This window comes from Meleagris gallopavo, chromosome 2 (genome assembly GCF_905368555.1).
Source record: "Meleagris gallopavo chromosome 2, MGAL_WU_HG_1.1, whole genome shotgun sequence".
Taxonomy (NCBI): domain Eukaryota; kingdom Metazoa; phylum Chordata; class Aves; order Galliformes; family Phasianidae; genus Meleagris; species Meleagris gallopavo.
The window spans coordinates 28,121,089-28,143,329 of NC_139405.1; the positions used below are offsets into that span (position 1 = coordinate 28,121,089).

The window sequence follows — 22,241 nt, forward strand, 5'->3', positions numbered from 1 at the left end:
AGAAGGAGAAAAATAAGAAGTGGAATTCATCAGATGGCCACAAGCTAAACATACTAGACAAGGAAAACAGTGTAGCATGTTGTGGACATGGGGAAAAGAAAGAATATTGCCTTGAGTCCAGAAAGAGAAAGTGATTATAAATAGAAACAGCAATGAAACAGGACTGCTGATTTTACCAGTTTACCAGGGAGCTCAATTATCCTCCACACTGCTCAGCTCCAAGATTAGTGGAAATACTAAGGCACAGCTATGGCTTCCAGGATGCAGGTGGCTCACCATGCACTAGTCCCATGTTGCAGGAGGATTCTTCTCATAAGCAAACAGCAACCTCTCAGTACATCAGGCCTACTAAAGCTTCTTAGAGCTTTAACAGTGGGCTTGTGCACTTTCTCTGCTGGCTGAGAGGAAACTTGAGCCTAAATCTTGACATTTTATCTCTGTGTCCAACAGTTCCAAGAAGTCTGCTGTCCTAGAGTTCTACCTCTTTCCTCTTCTGAAAGGAGTAAAAAGGTTCTTTTGTCAAAGCAAACTTCGCAAGTAGCAATTGCCTTCAGTTAGGAGCCAGGCAATAGCCAAGGTTAAAGTGTTGGCAGGGTGGAAGGACAAGGAAAAGCTGGGCTGTTCTCACCTTCAGAAAAGCCTGAGATCAGAAGGGAATGTTGGTTCACATGAACCCCTGGGGTTATACACGTTGGTCTCCAAGAGCAAAATCAGCAATGCAGAAAAGCTCACTTGCCTCATCAAGGTCTAATGCAGCCCTGTAATCAAGGCATTAAGGCTGCCAGCGCAGACTACAACAGGGCATTTACTGTGTCACCATACACTATCAGGGAACAAGAACACAGCAGATGATGATACAGTCTGAGTGGAAGCTGCCCAGCTGGCAAGACCTGACTCCAAGAACTTTTGCACAGAGCAAGCAGTCTGAAAGCAGGGCAGACTAGCTCCATGAAGGGACAGCACCATCTTGCAAAGTACCTTGACAGAAAAAATAGGACTAGATTTGGGTATTTGAACTCAAAAGAAGAGAGATTTAGAAGCCAAACTGCAAATATTCTTTTTTGACAGCCCTTGAAAGCTGACAGGATACAGTCAGCAGAAAAAATGCCATCGTTTGTGAAGAGAAAGATGACAAAGAGGTGTCAAAGGAAAGGACATAAAACAGTGACAGGACATCAGCACATTAACTGCCTCTGTCAACATCTCTCTTGAGAAATGAACAGATGATGAAGTAAAATGCCTTCTTTTGCCCAAGTTCTCACCATGGCTTCCATGCGTGCCCTGCGCTCCTCTTCTTCCTTTTTCTTCCTCATATTCTCCAGATCTTGCTTTGCCTCTGCAAATGACTGTAAGAAAGTGTCAAAGATGCCAAAAAATTCATCTGGCTGCATCTTGCCCTCATTCTCTCCAAAATGCTTCAGTGCCTTGGCATACTGTCAAAGGGGCAGAAAACACAAAAGCAACAATTAGGCAGGCAGTCCACTGAAGACAGTGAGGAAAGCTCATGCATAACTACACATGTAATTCAATACCCCCCGAGTGTTCACGTGCAGAGAAGAAACTGCCTCCCCATGCAGTAACCGAAGTGCCTCTGTTAGGGCAGGTGCCTGTGTCCCGTAGAATCTGCTCTATTGGTTATTCTTTGGGCAATACAGGATAATGGCACTATCTATCCACTCACATTAGAAAAAAGTATTCAATGCCTGAGGCTGATGGAGCTATTTCAGAGAGCGACCATCTGGCTACATCTCAGCTGCAGCTGTGGGTCAGCAGGGGCATGAAAGGCAACAAGCTAGTTGGGGAACAACTACCAAACAAGCAATTCTAGTTCATCCTAGCCAATCTAGCCATTCCACCTTCTCCTCCTCTTTCCCCCTCAATTTCACTTTTAAAAGGGCCAGATTTAGCGATTTTATATAATAATGTTGTAGCCTATTCTCTCAGGAGCCTTCTGCTATGTCATCCATCACTCTGGAATCCAGAGTCAGTGTTGCCTGGGAGAGAGAAGACTATGGACAGACACGGCATGAGAGAGGGGCAAGGAAAGCAGCCAGAGCTGCAGGGCAGACTTAAAAGAGAGTGAATACATCACAAATGGCTTTTATTTTAATAGGGAAATGTTCAGATTGCAGGACACATGTGGAGAGAGCCAATTGGCAGGACTTCAGTCACAGGGCTGTCCTGATCTGGGTATGGTAAATTTGCAGCAACCCCTGGCTCTTGGACACAAGTCCTGCAGTATTTGTACTCTCTTCTTTGCTCCTTCATACTCACAAACATGCCCCTGTACTCACCCAAATGTACTCAACTGCATGCATAGATAGTCTGCATACAGTACGTATGCCCATATCTACTCTTATATTGCCATACACATCCCAAAACTGCATCACTGTCCAACCACCCTCTCTTATACACCTTTGCACTGCAACTGACAGAACTAAAGATACACTCCTGATTCTAATGCTGCCCTGACATGCAGCTCCCCTAGCACCTTCATGCACCAGCGCTGAAAAACATAGCATCCTCACAGACATCCCTGCTCACCAAAACAAAACCAGCCACTTCCAAGCAATGGACTGGTTACCAATAATCTTGTGTGTCTATTCAGTTCATACCACGACAGCCCAGCTTCCTTTTCCTTAGGTGCTCTTGCAGAATGGAAAAGAATAAGAACAGTCCAGGCTCAGATCCCAAGCATAAAATGAATTTGGAAGCAGGACTTATGAAACCCTCTGGCTCTGTACCAGGTAAAGCACAAACAATGTCTCCCAGTTAACTGCAGGGGGAAGAAATCTCCAAGGAAAGCAGCTTCCTTCTGGCACAGCCTGAGACATCCAGTATCTCCTCTGCTTTCACTGCCAGGCCCACAAAGCAGTTTGAAGCAATAACTTTTTTTTTTTTTTTTTTTTTTTTCCCCCCTTTATAAAGACTGTGTTCTCATCCAGAAACAAACAAAGAAACTCAGAGTATCTGGGGAAGAAAAAAAAAAAAAAAAAAAAAAAAAGCATTGGAAGGAATGCAAGTTGCTTTGAGCTACCAAACATGGCAGGAGTTGAAGGAAGCAGTACAGCAGAAGCAGCAAGTCATGGAGGGATTTCAGAGTATGGAAATAGCAACAGACTACTTCTCTGCTTAACTCTGTTCACTGAAACCTCTGAAGGCAAATATATACATGTGTACACACCTACTACCTCTGTCTTCCTCTCTATATTCTTTCAATATATGTCTACTTAAATATAGCCACAGCTGCCTGAGCACACAGAGGTCACAGTAGGTGTGCTATCTGGAATCCTTTCTCACTTAACGTGTGGTTAATCCCTGTGAAAACTGAAAAAAAAAAAAGGGACAAATTATGAGCAACAATTGGAGCTAGCAGCTAGGAGGAAGGCTTATTAGCCCCACAGGGCTCTCCTAGTCTTTTAAGTTAGGAAGCTGAGGAGAGGGTCACTGTCTGAGGATCTTGGATGCTACATATATGGAAGTCTCCATTAGAGGGTGGTGTCGGCTGCAAATGTTCTGCACGTAGTCTGCCACCAACTGCCAGCACCAGCTAATTCTTGCCACAGAGGGGCTTCTGACATTGTGTCTTCCCTGCCACATAAAGGAGGAAAAGTATTGATGTGCTGGAAGGACCAAACATCCTGGGAGCCCTCCAGAGACACTCATGAATATAAAGTGTCTACAACAGACCCTTCTGCTTTTATTCCTCCTTGTGTTTCTGCCATCACATGTGCTCTGTCATAGTATTAGTGCAGGATGAGGGTCAGTGTGCTGCACAGTGCCTAACAGCTGCCCTCCTGGCTCAGGGTGCTCCAGGCAGAGCAGTACTGAGCAGCCTTAGCAGTTCTGAGCCTCAGCACACTTTTCTGCTATCTGCCACAAATTTTGTGTGATCCTGCATGAGTCATTCAGCTGCTCCAAGTGCAGACTGCCTCCCTGTATAGCACTGCATAGTCTGCAAAATTGGTAGTGCAGTCCTCATGCACGCACAACACTTGCCCCATCTCTGGAGGCGTTCAAGGTCAGAATAGAATGGGGCCCCAGACCACCTGAGCTGATGGGTGGCAACCCTGCCCATGGCAGGGGGCTGGAGCTTGGTGATCTTTAAGGTCCTTTTCAACATATGCCATTCTATAATTCCATGATTCCCAGAATTTTGTGATGTGCTATAATATCACGGAACAGAATTTGAAACTTGCTTATTCCATAAGTCATTTGGGGACAGATGACATACAAAAGCAACATGGAAAATGGTTTCAGTGGGTTTTCCAATGTAATAAAGGATGGTATATCTTTTTTTCATTAAAAAATTCATTTCCACACCATTAAGGACCCCAAGCTCCATGATATAACAGGTCTGTAAGCTCAGTGCCAGCTCTGCTTCCTCTGCCAAACTTTCCACTGAATTCATCCCTTTGCCAAAGCAAATCGCTTAGACAGTTGTTTATTTTAAAAAGCTATTTCATCAAGGAGAGGGAAAGCAGGACAGCAGTGTGCACACTCTTGGCTCTGCTTGCCACTGACATGTTAAACAGTGGCAGAAGAGCACTGCAAATGGCAGGAATGGGGTTCTGTGAGGAGGAGGAAAAACAGCTACAATAAAAATTTCCCGCTGTCTGTGCTGTTCACTGTCAGTGGAGAAGCCAATGCAAAAACAAATTATATCATGCAACATGAACCGTCTTCCCCAGACAAGTAATCCTGAGTTTGCTGTTGCAAAGACTCCAAACTGTACCAAGGCAGTTCAGATAAAATTCTGCTCCCTGTATGGGGCAGATGCAGATCAGTTAATAGAAAGAGACCCACTAATCTCAGGCAGGGCTGTGCCCAGCTCTCTTTGCAACTTCAGATCTCTAAAAGGATTCTCCCAGGAGTTGAATTGTAACTCTGGAAGTATCTACATTGTAATCTAGACACAAGCGCTATAGACACTTCTGATATGTTACGTTCCATCTCGCCCTGAATCTGCAGTTCTACACACAGGAGCTACACAATTTATTTACCAAATGGTTGTTCAGGCAGTAGTGCCTGCCCATACATGCACCCTGCCCTGACTTCCTCAGTCTCCGACCCAACCTCTTCCTTATCCATTGGCCTCAGAGGCTGACAGAAAACACCAGTCTCTAAAAACGAATGACTGAAGAGCACAGTAAATGGCACTTAGAGTACAGTATTTCATTATTTAATATCATTCTACCATTAATGGCTATTTTCTTAAATGGATTTTGGCTTTCACCTCCTTGCTGCTCTTCAAAACAGTTACTACATGTGCTAAGCTTATTAAATGCACGTGCAGATTCTGAACTCGAGTCTCTCCCATGATAAATATAAACACTCTGACTCACAGTAGATGTCATGAGAAAAATCTGGAGATGGACACTTTTCCTACCCTCCTCAGCAGACCTGCCTGAACTGAAACCTCCCTTGTGCCTCTGTAGAGCAGCATAGGCTTGATTTTCAAAACGAAGCCTCAACCCTCTTTGGAGTCATGCAGCTACGACATGACTACAACTATATAGGAATGATACTACCTTACTAAGCTGACTTAGCTCTTCTAGGAGAATCCAAAACATTTCACAAATGGGTTTGTTATAAACCTCACACAAAGTAGAAGAGTTATAAAGCAACAGTTATGTCCATATCTGTCAGCATTCAAGGATACTGTAAAGTTTCATGTAGGGCAAATGTCACTATATTCAAGTAAGAAAATAAAATTCACACAATGGGAAGACACTGTTATTCCCCTTGGACATTTTCTTTGCTTCCCCACAGGAAACTAAGAGAAGAATTTTCACACACACAAAAAAATCAACCTTTTTTTTTTTTTCCTGAAATGAGAAAGTCAGCTTTTTGTCTGCTAAAACATGTAAAAACTGGTGAAAGAATTTCACTTTCTCCTGCCCACAACTTCCAGTTTATGGGAAATGGCAAAAAGCATTCTCTCTTGATCTAATCTATATATTCCTTTATAAAGTGGTATTGAAAGTGAGAAAAACACAAAAAGAACAAGAACCAGCTGTGCTAGAGAGCCTATTTAAAAAGTAGGTCTAAGTTTTCAATCACTTCTTAACTACGCCATCTGTTTACTGCATGAAGATAAGTACAGTTACAAAGCTTCCACTGCAAACACGGATGTCTGCATCTGACAATTTGGCCCTTTAAGTTTAAAATATCACTTCTTCCCCATGACCACTAGCAGTAAATAATCCTGTTTCAGAAAGAAGGCCAAAAAAAAAAAAAAAAAAAAAAAGTATTGAGTGGGATTGTGATAAATATCCTCCATAGAGAAGGTCAGTACCACACCTTGTAATGGAGCATTTCCAAAACTTCAATACTGAAATGATTTTTGCCTGTACACAATATTCCAAAAATAAAAAGCTTCCCAGGTTTGAAAAGATAATTTGTATTGTTTTAAATGCCAGCTGAGGAAACATGGCTCCGATTAACTCATGGCAATCAATTAGCCACATCTATATTTAGAAAGATATCCAACTCCAGCTGTTAAAACTAGGACTTCATTATTATTAATAAATCTGTGAACCAGACGAATTCTTCCTGGGCCCCTTTAGATGTTTTTAAAAGCCCTCCCTTTCCCACTACTTTTTTTTTTTTTTTAATTTGCTTTGCTTTGAGAAATGAAGAAAGAAGAGGATAATCAGATGTTTTAGTCTCTCTCTTCCTTTAATTGGCGAGTTATAGTATGTTTCCATGGTTTAAAAAAAAAAAAAAAAGTTTGTGATTCAACAAACACAGAGAGACCACTGAGAATGGAAGATGTTATAGGCTTTGCAAAGCACATCTGGTTTGTTGAAAATTTTCTACTTTTTTTTTTTTTCTTTTTTAAAGAAACAGAGGAAAAAGAGGAAGAAGGGAGGGGAAAAATAATATGAGGCAAACATAAGAAATAGCTCAGCTTTGGTAAGGAACAGACAGTTCCCTTTCAGGAGTCCAAAAGCAGCTTATTGCCAGTGCAAGAGCCAAAGCCATAGGTTGAGCAGAAGTTGGAAAAGCATGCATTCAAATATAGTGAGAAGGTAGAGAAACATTTCCTCAGCATGTTATAGTCATTAAAGTAGAGCATCTCTTCTTGTTGAGGGCGTTATATTGCCTATGGCTAAAAAAGTGTGCAACAACTTCCAGACATATTGGTCCTTCTGCAGGAAGAGTTTCTGGTTATTTTTAAAGCAAAAGAGCGCAGTTTTTCTGCAAGCTTCTGATCAAGGAAAGCAGCACTGCTGTTAGATGTGTAGCATTTGCTGGTTTTTATCCCATAAATGACCTCATAAACAAATCACATTGGGCTTTAAGCCTCAGTGTGTCAAAGGAAAGGATCACATCTATCTGTAACATCAAACCAAAAGCCAAGGAGAGTCATTCACTTCCAAAAATGTGCACCTAACTGTAATGAAGTTGAAAATGTACCCAACCATAAAGTAGAAGCCTCCAAACCATAGAACCTCACGTTCTTCTCAGTGAAGGTGTGGAATGTAAAATACTGGTTTTGTGATTATAAAGCAAGTACAGTGTGAACATTACTATGCTGGAAGTGGTTTGAACATTCTCAAGCAACAAGATAACAATGAAAAAATTAGGCATATTATTCTCCACAAAATTCTGTCACAACACTAGCAAGTGTTATATTGCCAAGCTTTGTCTTCAAATGAAGTAGTAACTGCTGCCCACTGGCATTTGCTCTAGCTAGCTCTAGCTGAGACCCTGTAGCTCCCTGTTGTTAGCATCTGCAAGTCAATATTACCAACATTATCTCCAGAGGAAGGAAATGCTTTGCAATTCCCGAATGACATTACTGCAGAGTGATCAGATGAATAAAGAGTCTCAATATCCACATCCTTGGCCTGTATTCTGTCTAACCTTCAAAATCTAAGGCCTAGTAATCCAAAGGCACAGGTTTCATTAATAATGCAACAGGTCCCTTAACATTGCTTATATATCCCTGCAAGGACTGACACCAGGAGTGGAAACAACTCAATCCAAAAGAAATAACACATTTGCTTCATGAAGCCAAGTACTTTTAACATGCCAGCCAACAAGGGTAGATTTGCCATTACATACCGTTTACTTTAGAACTTGCTCTTCTCTAAACATTTTCATATGCTTATAATCTTTTCCTATAAATTCTTCCTCATTCAACTGAGAGACAGAGGGATTAGTGCCAGACTCCAATCATCAGCAAAGAACAAGCACCTCCTTAGCTGTGCAAAACTGGTAATGGAGGTGCAGACAGTAGAAGTACAAAATGATCACAGCAGCATGTGAAGAATAACACACACATGGTGCTGGCTTTGTCAAAAGGATTCAAAAAGGTCTGACAAACCATGAATGTTTGGGAACACTGTCCTTGCAATGAAGTACAAGCAGTGACAAAGAAGTCTAAGTGGAAAAGATCAGGTATTCAGGGTTATCAAACTACTCAAAGGTGCACTTTTAAAAGAAAGAAATGAAGTGCAAATGATCCCAATTGAATAAGCAGGGTGGGATGGAGGTCACTATCACTGATTACCAAAGGAACTCTTTTGAGAGATTGGTTAAAAGGCAGTCCCTTCAACATAACAGCACTGACATCATCATCACAGTTCCATGCCACACACAGATAACATTATCTGTTAAGGTAGATTAGCAAAAGCAGGTAAGAGCACTGAATGTTCTCTTAATCCTAAAATGTGGTGCTACGGATCAGATTAGAAAAAGATAGAAACTTCAGCCTAAAACATCTTCAGTGTCTATTATCATTTTTACTCCATTCCCAGTATCTAAAATTCCTGCTTTCACTTTGATGCATGTTTCCATCTCAATCAACGCTTCAAAAGGTATTCATACCTTGTCTCTAGCATCATTGAGGAGGTCTTCTAACTCTGAGAAGCTGAAACTGGCAACAGTGATGAAATCACTCATGACGGGAACAAACCTGTCCCCCGATTCCCGTATGCGTCTCTTCTGATAATCCAGCTCCTGAAAGAGAATAAGTAAGATATACAGACAGGCAATCATCAAAGACTTCTCACTGAGAAATAAGGGAGTGGGGAAGCCCACGTATTTCACTCAGTACGGAGTATGCTCTGTTTCCAAACCTCATGCACTAATTCAAAATTCTAACTCAGAAACCCATTTCTCACTAAATCCAAGGTTCTGGCCTTGCAACATGAGACAGAAGCCTAACGTGGGAAGAAGAAAAGCCTCAGTTATGGTTTCCTATATCCTAGAGTAACCACCACTCCCACGAAAGCCACCAGTGTGTTGAATTTCTAAAGTAACCTTAGTATCAAGTACTTAAAATACTGCAGATGTTTCTCTTTTTTAATTTCATTTTGTGTTTTATTTCTCTCTATGCAGAACGACAAATTTATGCAAAATGAAAAATAATAAGGAATGTAGGAGAACTGGAAAATTTTAATTGTGAGTTTCTCTCCATCTTTTCTTTACATGGTGGCTCAAAAGGCTGTATTCTTGGAGAAGTGCACACACCGTGTGCCTAATCTATAGATTGTGCTTCCTAGCATTGGACATCCTCTTTAGTTCTCTGAAAAGCACTTTCTGAGCAGCAAAAAAAGATGCCAAAATTGGTTCTATTCAGAAGAACAAGCTGGAAAACAACATTTGCTAGCACCCTGCTTAACGAGTAAGCATTTGCTTGGATGTTACAAAAGTCATGGATTTATAAAAAATGGAGCTACAGGAAACTAAACTTTGTTTATCTGCTACTAAAAAAAAAAAATATATATTTCTGGCTCAAATTCTTAATATTAAGCCAAGATTACCAATATTATCCCTTCCCATACTCTAGTCACCACATTTGTGGCACTGAAAAAGCTACAAAGCTTCTTAAAATGACTAAGTTCTCATAAGACTGGCATTCTCCCATGTTTGTGCTTGGTTTGTGTGCAGCCAATGGTCTCATGGGGACAATGCAATGGTAATCTGGTATTTTATTCTCAGCTGAATAATCAGTGGGAATGATAAAGCCTTGCTTTCTCTGTAGGGAAATCAGCATGAAACAGCAGGTCAAGTTATGATCTGACCCTCTGTTCCCTTTTGAAAAAAATATTTTTGTGCTGGCTGCAACTTTAGTTACATGTATGCTTGGTGCTCAGTGTTACTGGCCATCAAAAGGTTGGTTCACAGAGTCAAATGAGTGGTTTTATAAGAATTTATGCTGAGAAACACCTTGGGATTTGCTCCATATTGTTGACGAATGCAAAGAATTACTTTGGTCATTGACAACCTAAAATTAGATGGGCTATCTCTTCTCTTCTGACATGAGTTGGAAAGAGAATGCAACCACTACAAGGAAATACCACAAGGTAGAAAAGCAGCAGAAAAACAATGAGTAGGTGTCTAGAGAGCAATCCACATTAAAGAAGTGCTGCCTCTCCTGATTTATATTACCTCCTCTTTTCCACTGTTTTTTCTACTACATCATCAGGGTCTGTCCCAAAAGCACTACTCTATTACACCACTTTGCAGTCCACTGTCTCTAGGCTATAATCTCTCTGAGCTGGATCTTAGAAATACAAGAAACGTCATCTTCTGAGGATTACACATTTTTTTTCAGCCACACTTTCTCATTCTGCTTTATAAGCTAATTTTAGCTCAAAGTTGCTACATCCACTCCTCACCATTCTCCCACTCCCTCCACTCCCTGAGTAGGTATACACAGTAGTTCTTCTATCTTACACACACAGTTGAGATCTACGGCATTTGGGACTGCTATGAGACAGCAATGTTTTTCAAAGCAAAATTAAAATTAGGTAGTCTAATCCTCAATTTCAAATTCAATCCTTCCCTGCAGAGTAATTCTTTCTAATTTAAAATGCCCACAGAAGTAACCAGCATGATTATGTAATCAGCCCAAGAGTGATGTCAGCAAACAAGAAACTCTTCTAAACCTTCTAGAAATGGTCTTATATTAGTCATAATAGTGTGACAATAGATGCTAGCACTGCCCTTGGCAGTCTGGGCTACTGGTTCTCCAGATGTATGAAATGATTTAACACGGCAGGGGGTTCTCAAAGCATTGGTCAAAATCTCCTTGTTGTACGAGAGAAGAATTCCACTGACACAATTCAATTCCAAATTTGGAGAGGACCAAAAATTACTTAGCTGTCCTTTTGAGAGCATTTTACATTAGGCAATAGCTATGTGAATATCTTAACAAAGGAATGAATCTTATTTTTACTAAAAAGCTACAAATCCAGGAAAGCAAAAGGTTAATAGTACCTTTAAGAACATCTGACTGTGAAACTATTTTTAGCTTTCTATTCTTGAGAGGCCCTGAAGAAACTTCTCAGTCATTGGAGCCAAGGCTGTGGTGAGAACGCACTGGACAGGAATCAAGAATCACACCTTTCCCTCCTCCCCCTTCCACCTGACAGCAATCTTCTATTGTTGCTGTAGTGCTGCTTTTTACATGCCAGAAAACCACAAACTGAGCAAGCAGTCTGGGAGGTACTGGCAATCCCAGATGATAAATATCATGGCAAGAAGGGTAAGGGAGGAAGATAGTGATTGAATGGGAAGAAAGGTTGCCCATTGAACCCATCTATAGGAAAGAGAAGAAAAATTGGCTGCAAAGGCAGAGGACAAATAACCCAATCACAGAAAGTAAAACAGAAGTAAGTACTCACATTTCAACAGGGAGGATTGCCTGCCTCAGCCAGAACTGGGCCTTTCTTCAAGTCATGAACTTAATGTCAGCTTTCACTTTACAGATACTTTTAATTCTCAAACACGGCTTCTAGTGAATGCAACAATATCTCTTCCCATTGCTGCTTTCTCCCTTATCCCAACAATCAAGGTTTGGAAGATTTGTTTTTTCCCAGGAGGCTCACTGGCTAATTAGGTAATAAACTGTTGGAGACAGCCAGACAGCCTGGTTGGTAGGCCACAGAACTTTTTCACTGCCCCTGGGATCCAAACCAAACTCAGGCCAGGTGGAAGGAAAATTAAGTCATCACCTGTCTATCTTATAGCAGATCTGAAGGACTGGAGAACCCTGGTTTAGTTTTTTGTAGATAGGTTATCTTTTCATAGAAACCACACAATAAGATTCCCAGCAACTGGTCCCCTTGCCAGCAGTTCCACAGAAGAAGCTGCAGAATGAACAGCAAAGGCAGCAGAGGGCATTTGATGAAAAACAGAAAATTTCTCTGGGATGGTACTGTTACTCTGTGGCTAGGACATACGAAAGGTGCCTTATATACCTTCACATAAGGGAAGCAAACACTTGAGACTGCTCAAAGCCACACACGTGTATCCATGGCATAAACAAGAAGCAAATGTGGGAGTTCCTAGCTCTTGTCACCAAGTACAGTGCTCTTGCATTGTGCTCTCCTGCCTTAGGAGCCTATCCCCAGGAACAAAATCAACGTTCTAACTAATAAAGTCTCCCAGGTAGGGAAATCACAGGTGACACATGAATCTGTGACTCCAGGGAGAATTTAGACCCATGCTTCAGCTTTAACTCCTACAGTTCAATACAAACAACTGCATCAATACACCATTTGTACTGTTCTCTGCTGAGATGAGATTCTCTGCATCAGGTACAGATTAAAAACAACTAACTTAAGTCCAATTAGAAGGTTTTCATTAATTTTACTGAGCAGGAACATTGCAGCTTTGCTTGACAGCTCCATTCTCTCATCTTTATCTAGTCTACTTTCCCAAGGAGTGCACAAGATATATTAGGGTTGCATACTAGAGTGCACTACCTGTTTGCTAGAACTCCAAGAGACATGTGAAACACTTGCTTAGCAGTCATCCATCCCCCAGAAAGAATTTTATTTCTCCTTCCAGTGCACGCTGTTTGTCAAACTGTCCTTTTACTTTCCAGTCTGCGATCAAATAAGCTTTTCATTAGGCTTAAGTCTGCTAAGATCATCAGCAGGAGCTCCACATGAGAAGCTTTTATTTGTTTTTTCTTAGTTAATGCATTTGGAATGGAATGGAAAGGAACTGAAAAAGAAAGTCCACTTTCTCTTATCATAAAATATATAGTGCCCCCGATTCTGACTGTGATACTTTACGTATGGAGCTTTGGAAACCTTCAGATACTTACAGCTTCAACAGCTTTCAATCCAGTCTTTATATTGTTGACTTCCTTCTCCAGCTCTACCAGGCTGCACAGGATACAGACACGGAGGAGATAAAACAAAAAGAGCAGTGTTAAACAGGAGTACAGGAACTGTGAAGCAGAACAAACAGATCACTGGTCCATCATATCTGATATCCAACTTCTGGCACAGCCACATCAGATGATTAGAAATGAGGAGAAAGGGATCTGTTAATGTTCTGTGTTGCTTTTTGTATGAGAGGTAAGAAGATGCAGGTTCTGCTTGCGTGTGGTCATACTAAAGATCAGGATTTTCATGAGAAGAAGCAGGAAGTTGCCCTCAGAACATCTCCCATGTGAGCTGAGCCTGACCCTCCTACAAGGAACATATACCACACGGGCAGGCTGGCACAGTGTGGGGGTCGCAGCTTAGCACACACATCGCTGTACTCTCAGATCATCTCTACACACCATTCATTGAGCCAGTCAACTGCTAAGTTCTATTAGCAATGCATTTAGATAATTTTTTTCTCTTCCTCATGACCCAAAATACTGCTGATTTTTTTCATCTCCATTTCTACCATATGAAAGTTCTTGAAGGCTTACATTGTAACTGAGCATGTAACCCTACTGCTAATAAATGTTTTTCCAGACACAAGTGGTGTACAGATTTTCTGCTTGTCACATATGAACAAGAGCTTTTTCCAAGGGCTTGTATGAAAAAAAGGCTTTTCATTTCCAGTTAAACAGTAGGTAGTTATTTTGCAAGTCAGTAGGTGTCTTCTCTACATATTTGATTAGAAGTAGGTTACACCTTCAAAACAACCAAACCTTAAAGTATGAACCTACATGTATTTTTCACTTGTATCTTTTCACTTCTCTTTCAGTAGGTGGTGTAGTTTCTTATATAAAGAACCATAGCTGGACAAATAATATGAAAAGATATTTTTACACAGAATTTGGAAATTAAAAACATAAATATTTTAGGGGATGCCTTGTGTGTTCACTGTCAACAAGCACCTGCAGAAGTGAAAAAAATTACTGAAATTTGTGCAGAAAGCAGGATGCAAAAGTTTGAACAACCTTCTTGAAAATGGCTAATTTAGTCTCTGTAGCTAGCTGATTCTGGCTTAGAAACAAACCAAATTATCTAGAAAAAAACCCATCACATGGCATAGATAGGGAGCCAAAGAATATGAGTGAGTGAATTACAGTGAATGAATTACAGTGACCAGTCCAGTTACAACATCTGATTTGGAAACAGAGTAGCTATAAACATGTCTGAGTAAAGCAGTCAGTTTAGTTAAGCAAATTATTTCAAACCAAAATTTCCCACTGATCTACATTTGAATAACATCAAGAATGTCAGCAAAGGCATTGCAGGTATCCCAGCTGGGAAGGCTGGTCACGATTTTGTAAGATCATCACCAGAGGAGGTTGTGGTAGAACATTAGGAAAAATTTCTGCTCAGAAATAGTGAGGTACTGAAACCAGAGGCTGCCCAGGGAGGTGGTGTTTCTGGGGGTGTTCAAGAAATGTGTAGACGTGGCACTGAGGGACATGGTTATTGGGCACTACTGGTGGTGGTGGTCTTTTCCAACCTCAATAACTCTATGATCCTAAGACAATAAAAAAGGAAATAATCATTAAGCTAACAGAAATCACTGTGAACTTCAGCTCTGGGATAGAGCAATAGGACTGGACTTACTTGACTTTTGCTGCTTCTGGAAGATGCTGCAATTCAGTCTGAATATCTAGGATATCTGGATAATTCTTTTCAAAGATCATAATCAAATAGTGCAACAGTGTAATGTTCCTAAAAAAATAAAAAATAAAAAAGGAAGTTGGTGATGAAAGGGAAGGGAAGATATGATTGTGACAAATGAGTGAAAAATATTTGGGTAGGAAATGTACTTGACTGAAGAAAATAAGCAGTTAACAGCTTTGCTATTGAAAGAAAAGCATCACAGATTAAAATAAATTAGTCCTTTATGAACCATTCCTACTAAAACCCCAAGTGCCTTGATTTGTTCTGGGAGCAACAGTATGCTCCCAGTCATATCCATAGATAGTATAATGGAAAAAACATTGCACAATACAATATACTATTTATCCCCATATGCCTCAGAGAATAAACAAACGTACTAAAGTGACATTAAATAACAAGGGAAAAGTGAATTGTTCTCAGAGGCAATGTGGGGAAGAAAATAAGAGTTAACTAAGAAAAATAAAAGATTCCTGGAAGTCCAAAGGTGCAAAGAAGATTCCTACAGTAAAACAGCTGTATTCAAATAGTCAGGCTCCCTGATAAAAAAAAACAGCTCAAGTAGAAGTGGAAAGAAATGAGATCTAGGAGGGATATAGGAGCAGGTTTAAGGATTGTAAAATAAATGGTGAATTTTGCATCAGTGAATTTTGTATGTAGAGAAAGCAGCCAGCCATAACAGCTACTTGAAGTGGGTGCTGTTTGGTTAACTGACAAGAAGATAGCAGATGGCCACAGTTTCACTAAGACCAGAGCCTGGAAGCTGGAGAGAAAATAGGATCTACAAAGGGCATTTAATATGTGGAAAATTGAGTCAAGCTACATTAAGGCAAAAAAAGAAAAAAAAAAAAAAAAGTTCAACATTAGCTACACATGTATTAGCATGTATTAGCCTCAGTATATGGAAAGGACATCATGTTAGTCAAAACAGAGTCTTGTTATTTCAAACTCTAATAGGTAGCAAGAATTTCCTATGGTTTCTTGCCACTATTATTCATTCTGTCATAATCTGAAGTCATTTCACCATAGCTGTGGTCTCAGCAGGTCTCACAATTTGAGGAAGATATAAGTTAGTATGAAGTAGTATAGGAAATCTCCAAGGAAAATCTTAGTACTGCTGAAGCCTGAAGGTGGTATTCACTTCCCAGTCATAGTTGAATTAATTTCCAGAGCCAGTATGGGGATATGAACAAAAACATGGGATAACTAAAAAGACTTGCCGTCTGTGTCCATAAAGTTAGCTCCACTACCAAAAAACCCAAACAAACAGCTATTTTTCTTAACTGCTTTAGACACAGCCAAGGTCAGTCTTACCAATATGACTTGTAGTTCTGGTGTAGGTAAAGTTTATGAGAGTCTTGCATCAGAAGCATATTTCCATGTTTCGCAGGACATGTAAGACTGTGGTCAGATTTTTCTGTGTTTTTTGCTAAACCACATTCATAAAACTTTAGTATAAAAGGCAAATTCCATAGAAATCCTCCTCCTCCCAAACTTATTTCAGTGTAATACTACATTTTGTCATCTTTGCACAGCACTGCAGAAACCCAATCCAACAACAGATGTGCACTGTTCAAACAACTGGACGAATTCGAATGCTTTGTTATTAACTCATCTTAAATGCTTCAGGATACTTTAGAGTAAAAAGCACTACTTAAATGCCAAGTAAGACATGGCCTGGAGAGTAAAAAAAAAAAAAAGACCAAGACCAAATACACTCAGTTCTGTTACTATGTTAAGAGGTGCAGCAGCACAGTTACTAACTCATTTGAGGCCTTTTAGCCTACCTGTCTATGCTGGATTTGGTATCTGCAATTTTGTTCAGGCTGGAGACTTTGAAGCCATACGCGCTTCCCCTTTGGCCTTTGTTCATGTAATTGCCAAAGGCCAGAACGACCTCCAGGAGTTGCCTCAAACGTTTGCTGCGGATGAGTTCTTTGGATGCCAGAAGAATGGCTTGAAAAGAGAAAAGAAACAAACAGGTTATTGTTGTTTTTAACTTATTTTTGCCCCTTCTGAAAGGCCCCAAAGTGCCCATCTGACTGTTGCACAGTAAATGTTACAATGCAGCCTGTTCATGCGTGGTCCTTCCCCCACCCACCTTCCCAGATGCAGTACAACTGGAAGGAAGATACACCTCCTCATTCTGCAGGACACTCCTCTGAACCCAGGAGTAGGGCTGTTCTCCTGGGACTCCCACACTAAAAACACAGGTAGTGGGAACAGGGGTAAGTCTAGAGCTCATCTGAAAATGCAGAGTGGAAGATACTCCCCTCATCTCTTTCATAACCAGGAATGATGCACAGAAGCCATGGCACTCTTCTTGTAAGTCACACATTTCCACAACATCACAGTTCTGAGGCACCTAACCTAACAGCTCCAATGAGATGGAAAATGCAAGGACTGAAAGTGGGAAGGGAAGGCTGACCTGCACAGAAGGGCCATGGAAGCTTCTGTCAGTTCAGCAATATCTGGTAGCACACTGACATGTGTCAGGTCATATTTACAGTATAACAACAACACTTTATTAAGTCAATTGGGTGTAACAGCATCATACAGAATTTGCTTCCCAGTGCATTGCATGTCTTGGATTCACTGGCTTTACAACCACAGCACGGATGCAACAACTCCTTTGAAGAAAAGTCTCTCTTTACCTTCCTTGCCCATTTACCCAGCCCCTAGCAGAGCCTTTAATCATACCTTCTACTTTTGGCTTTGCTTCTGCCAGCCTCTCTGGAAACTTCTTCTTGAAGAACAATGCTTGGAGTCGCTGCTGATAGTGGTCAATCCTACACAAAGGGTAGAGTAAAATCAGCACTGAACTTGAACCATATTTTGAAGCCCTGGGCCAGTATGCTGCCTACATAATCTAATGCCTGAGTGTTGAGACCCAAAATATCTATGCATGGGATTACAAACATTTCACACACCTAACTCTACTTAAACAATGCTTTTAGAAAAACAGAGAGCCTGAATGCATGAGTTCCAGGTGAAAAGGAGCTGGAAGGACTCCCACTACTCTCAAAACATGAGCATCATGAAATCCCTTTTTCTGTGAACAAAGCTAGGAGACAGATTTCTGCTTGTCATCAGGGGATTGTCCTTAAGTGACAGCATGGAGAGTGTTTATTATCAATGAAAAGTTTGTGTAATGAAGAAAAACATTTGTAACATTGGAAGGCTTCTGGAAAACGCAAGGTATAATGTTGGCCCATAATCTCTTGCACATTCCCCCTCAGTGCCAGATGATCCATTTTTAACAACAATTACAGGTGCTTCCAAGAAGCTCTCAGTGCTTTTTCCCATAATGTATTGAACAGACCTGCTCATTTCAAAGAGGAAACGATCTGCCCGAGCCATGCGCTCTATTTCATGTTTATGCTCCTCCAGCAGGTCGGTATCACTCTTTTCAGGAACAAACTTCAGCAGCTGGAATGGCAGACACAAACCAAACACCAAGACAAGAGTTTTATCTGTTACCATTGGGAAGCATTACTTTGATTCAGCCATGTGACTGTAACTTCAAGCGCAGCTGCGGCTACGAAATTGACCTTTTCAAAATATCTGCTTGCTGTTGTGCCTTTGTCCTTCACTGACCCTACTAGATTCATTTTCATCTCCAAAGGGGAATTTCCCATTTCTAAATCCCAAAGGCCAAGTACAACTGCAGCTTACCCAAGGGGAAGTACAGAAAGAACTCTAATTCCCACAGCACTATGCAGAGTGTAGACTGGTGCGTACAATAACAGGATGCACCCCAACCAGTGTGAACTACTCCTTGTGCGTATCTTGGAATGCACACAAAGCCCCATCTATCTCTCTCTTGGGTCCGCCCTACTCTGCGGAAACAATAAACAATAACCAAGCCACTAGATGTGTATCTGACACTGGCTGCTATTCATATGCTGACCTTAAAAGCTCATACTTTGACAGATTTTTGACATATCTAGTGATAGCTATGCTTTAGTCTGGTTATAAATACTGCCATGCATGCAGCTCCAGTGCACACCCACAAGGAAAAAGCTGCTTGCAAGAAGCACTTTTGCTTCTTTGCTTTCTTTCATATTTCATCCCACCACTCAAAAGTGCAGTACTCAAAGGTGTGGAGCATCAGAAGTTTGCACTGACACATAAAGCAGCTGCAAACATTCAGTTAAGATGACAAGTAGGCTATACATTTCCAAAATGGAATAGCTTTTTGTATATGATTAAATACATTGACTGCATACAAAGAAATAATTACATTTGTCATAAAGGTGAGAATTATTACATTTTGTGCCCTCCTAAGGAATTTTATCATATGCAACTGTGGTCAGAATATCATCTTTCATCCTCTATGAAAGGGAAAAAAAATGGAGGAATGGTGTTTTAATTGTTCTGTTTTGCTTTCCCTACCAGCTATGCAGTGTACAAATGGAGGACAGAAGTCTCAATTGTTTTCTAACCATTCTAGTTAGAATGCAAGTTTCCTTCTTAGAGGTCAGAGTCCTGGCTGCAGCCATCAACATACACAATCTGATTCATGACATTTCCCAATGGAAAAGCTGGGCAAGGGAACACATTAAGAAAAAAGAAAAAATTAAAGACTGTAAAAGTCACAGAAAAGTTACAAGTAAGAAGAGAGTTCATGAAAGCAAACCCCATACCAACTGTAACCATGCATATATTGCATCAGGAAAAGTATACTGGTATTGGAATCCAAAAGCTCAAGGGATCAAATTCAACCTGACACAAATAGGGATAAACAAGGGAGATATGCTTGATGACACTGGGAAAAACAGCATTTATCATGCTCCAACATGCAGTTCAGATCCACAGACAGACTAGCAGAGCCTCCACATACATCCACTTACTTTGGCTGAAGAAAAGACGGTGAGAAATTTATTTATAAAGTATAGCTGACTGCAATCTTACCTGTTCAAGCATATCTTTTGCTAGGTCTTCTTGCTCATCCATCTTCAAAATTGCTTGTCTGATTTCTTCATTAGACAGCTTCAACCTTTCAACAGTAACAACATTCTACCGTTAGTGAAAAGTTCAAATTACTCAGTTCAGAAAATAGGAAATCTGAAAAGCTGCACTTAAAAATAACACAAAAGAGCTGTGGGAAGGTCCTACATGAAACTATGTTTCAAAGGCTGAGATTTTCTATTTTGTATTTTGTTTTTTTTTTTACTTTTCTTTTTTTAATCCACTGCAGTAAATCAAATACACGCTGACTACACACGTCAATTAACAAAAATCAAATCCTCATAGATCAAAAGTGCTTCCAATTTCCTCCTTTATCAAAATACTTCCCTCATCCTTTTACAGCACAAAAACCCTGCAAATCTGCATAGTTTGTAAGTGATTGTGAGCTCTTGTTTCATCTCAGCTTTTAAATATTAAAGGATCTCCCAAGGTAACAAGTAATGATTCTGATCTTTCTATGACAAATCTGTTTGTGCTTGCTAGGTTCATTCCATTAGCAGTCACAGCTGAAAAAGGAATCGACATCACAGACAAGTCCATGTTTTATACACAATATGGAAGAAGCACTAAAAATATAAGCTTATTTTATTAATATCTGAGGTGTTAAAAATATATTCTCCTTATCACCTACTCCTGTATATTTGTGTGCAATAGGTAGGAGTCATCAGTTACAACTAAACAAGAAATCAATAAAACAAATCTTCAGGGTCTTCAACTGAAACCCAGGGCAGACCAGTCAAAATTAGGGATCACTGAGAGGCTGTTTGATATACTGCCAGAAATTAATGGGTGGTTCTCAGTGCAGGTGACAATAAATATATGTGCAAGCAACAAATTCTATACTACCATCCCACACTCACAGCACTCTCATCGATCTCCCTAGCAGAATAGAGGAGAACTATCCAGAAGAAAATCTCAATTTTGGGACTGAAACAGGAAAGTTCATATAATAAATATTTGAGTAGAGAAGTCTGCAGTCTCCATGGACCTTCAACAATCATTATAATTAATTAACAGCAGAAAGGAAATTGTGAATATAAACAAGAGGCAGGCTGATGCACAAGCCAGAACGTTTTTGTCTTCTGTGTTAACCAACTCCATGTTCAAATTTCACTTTGCTATTGCCATTTGGACAGAATCACATTTGTATATAAAAGCAAAAGAAAGAGCTTTATTTTTACAGACAGGAAATATTACTAAATCTGAGAAACTTAAAACATTTTAATATTGCCCAATACAACAAACAGCTGGAAACTAAAATATGAATCAGCAGAAACTCAAAAGCTTTTAAGTATTACACCCCTTAACTAATTACGCTCACTCTGCTCCTAATTGTTCACTGCTAGCTGTCCACTTTTGACAAGGAAGGCAAACTGATAACAGCTAAATAAGAATTACCACAAAACCTTCATAATAGGGCCATATTTGAGAAATAAAAGGATTAGAAGGTTTAGAGTTCAGGCTGGAAACTTTTTACTTTAGGTCATCAGTTTTCACTCAAGATCAAAACAACAAACCTCAATACACAGGCTTCTGCATAAAACCCTACATTCTCAATCAGAAAGCTGAAGTTTCTTTTGGCTTTAATAATCATGAATTATGAAGTCTATGGTTGCATGACCCTGAGTTGATCAAATTCTGTGACTGCACAACTCCTGAGAAGCTTTTTTTTGGGCGTAGGTCTGGCTCTTAGCAGACACACATACACATAACCAGACAATTTGGATGCCTACACTTCTGGAATGTGTCACAAAGCACACCTTTACATTTTCCAGAATCTAGCCTTCACACAGAATGCTTGTATCTTGTGACACTGGCACAGTGTGTCAGAGGAGAGACAAGAGGCCAAACCATGAACACCAGGATTTTTGTCAGTGATGTGTTGCTACTCTCACTCGAGATTTATGGAAAAAAAAGAAGAAAAAAGTATCTTTTTTCCATGAAAATAATTCAAACAATTAGTACACTGACCACCTCTTTACACAGAGATCCTGTGTGTGTGTTTGGGGACTCAATAAATATGACCAAACAGAGAGGTCTGAGGCACATTAACAACACAGAAAGTGTGGCTCACATTACTGTGGATTTCACTATTCTGTCCAGGAGCCTGAGGACTTCAGATTCCAAGCTCCACTGTTTGCTGCCATTTATCATTACTAAATACACTTGAAAACATCATCTGTTCAAAAATAATGGAGAGCCCCAAGGACAGACAGTTATACAAACACTTTGATTTCTTGAATGATTCTGTGCCCAGCCATTCGCAGAAAAACATCTGGCTTGGATGGTTTAGCCACAGTGGAGAGAACCAGAAAGCTTGCCAGCCCCCTGCTGAGAAGCAGTTTAACTTAGTCACTTATAGGCCTGTAATGGGGTCATGATACCTGCAGGTGTGCATCCTCGATTATTACCAATCCAATTACTAGTACAGAAGGTTTT

At 40.2% G+C, this 22,241-nt stretch overlaps 1 protein-coding gene across 7 annotated transcripts in view; it reads right to left on the reverse strand.

The window, feature by feature from the left end:
* Nucleotides 1-22,241, reverse strand: part of DAAM2 (dishevelled associated activator of morphogenesis 2) — a 206,805-nt gene that overhangs the window by 6,535 nt on the left and 178,029 nt on the right. For all 7 annotated transcript variants that reach the window (XM_085219419.1, XM_085219418.1, XM_085219420.1 and 4 more), the window contains 8 exons: nucleotides 19,746-19,830; nucleotides 18,154-18,260; nucleotides 17,532-17,620; nucleotides 16,619-16,787; nucleotides 14,775-14,882; nucleotides 13,073-13,133; nucleotides 8,839-8,970; nucleotides 1,263-1,433 (listed from right to left, as the gene is read on the reverse strand). In XM_085219419.1, coding sequence (XP_085075545.1) covers nucleotides 1,263-1,433; nucleotides 8,839-8,970; nucleotides 13,073-13,133; nucleotides 14,775-14,882; nucleotides 16,619-16,787; nucleotides 17,532-17,620; nucleotides 18,154-18,260; nucleotides 19,746-19,830 — 922 coding nt within the window. The remainder of the gene's footprint in view (nucleotides 1-1,262; nucleotides 1,434-8,838; nucleotides 8,971-13,072; nucleotides 13,134-14,774; nucleotides 14,883-16,618; nucleotides 16,788-17,531; nucleotides 17,621-18,153; nucleotides 18,261-19,745; nucleotides 19,831-22,241) is intronic.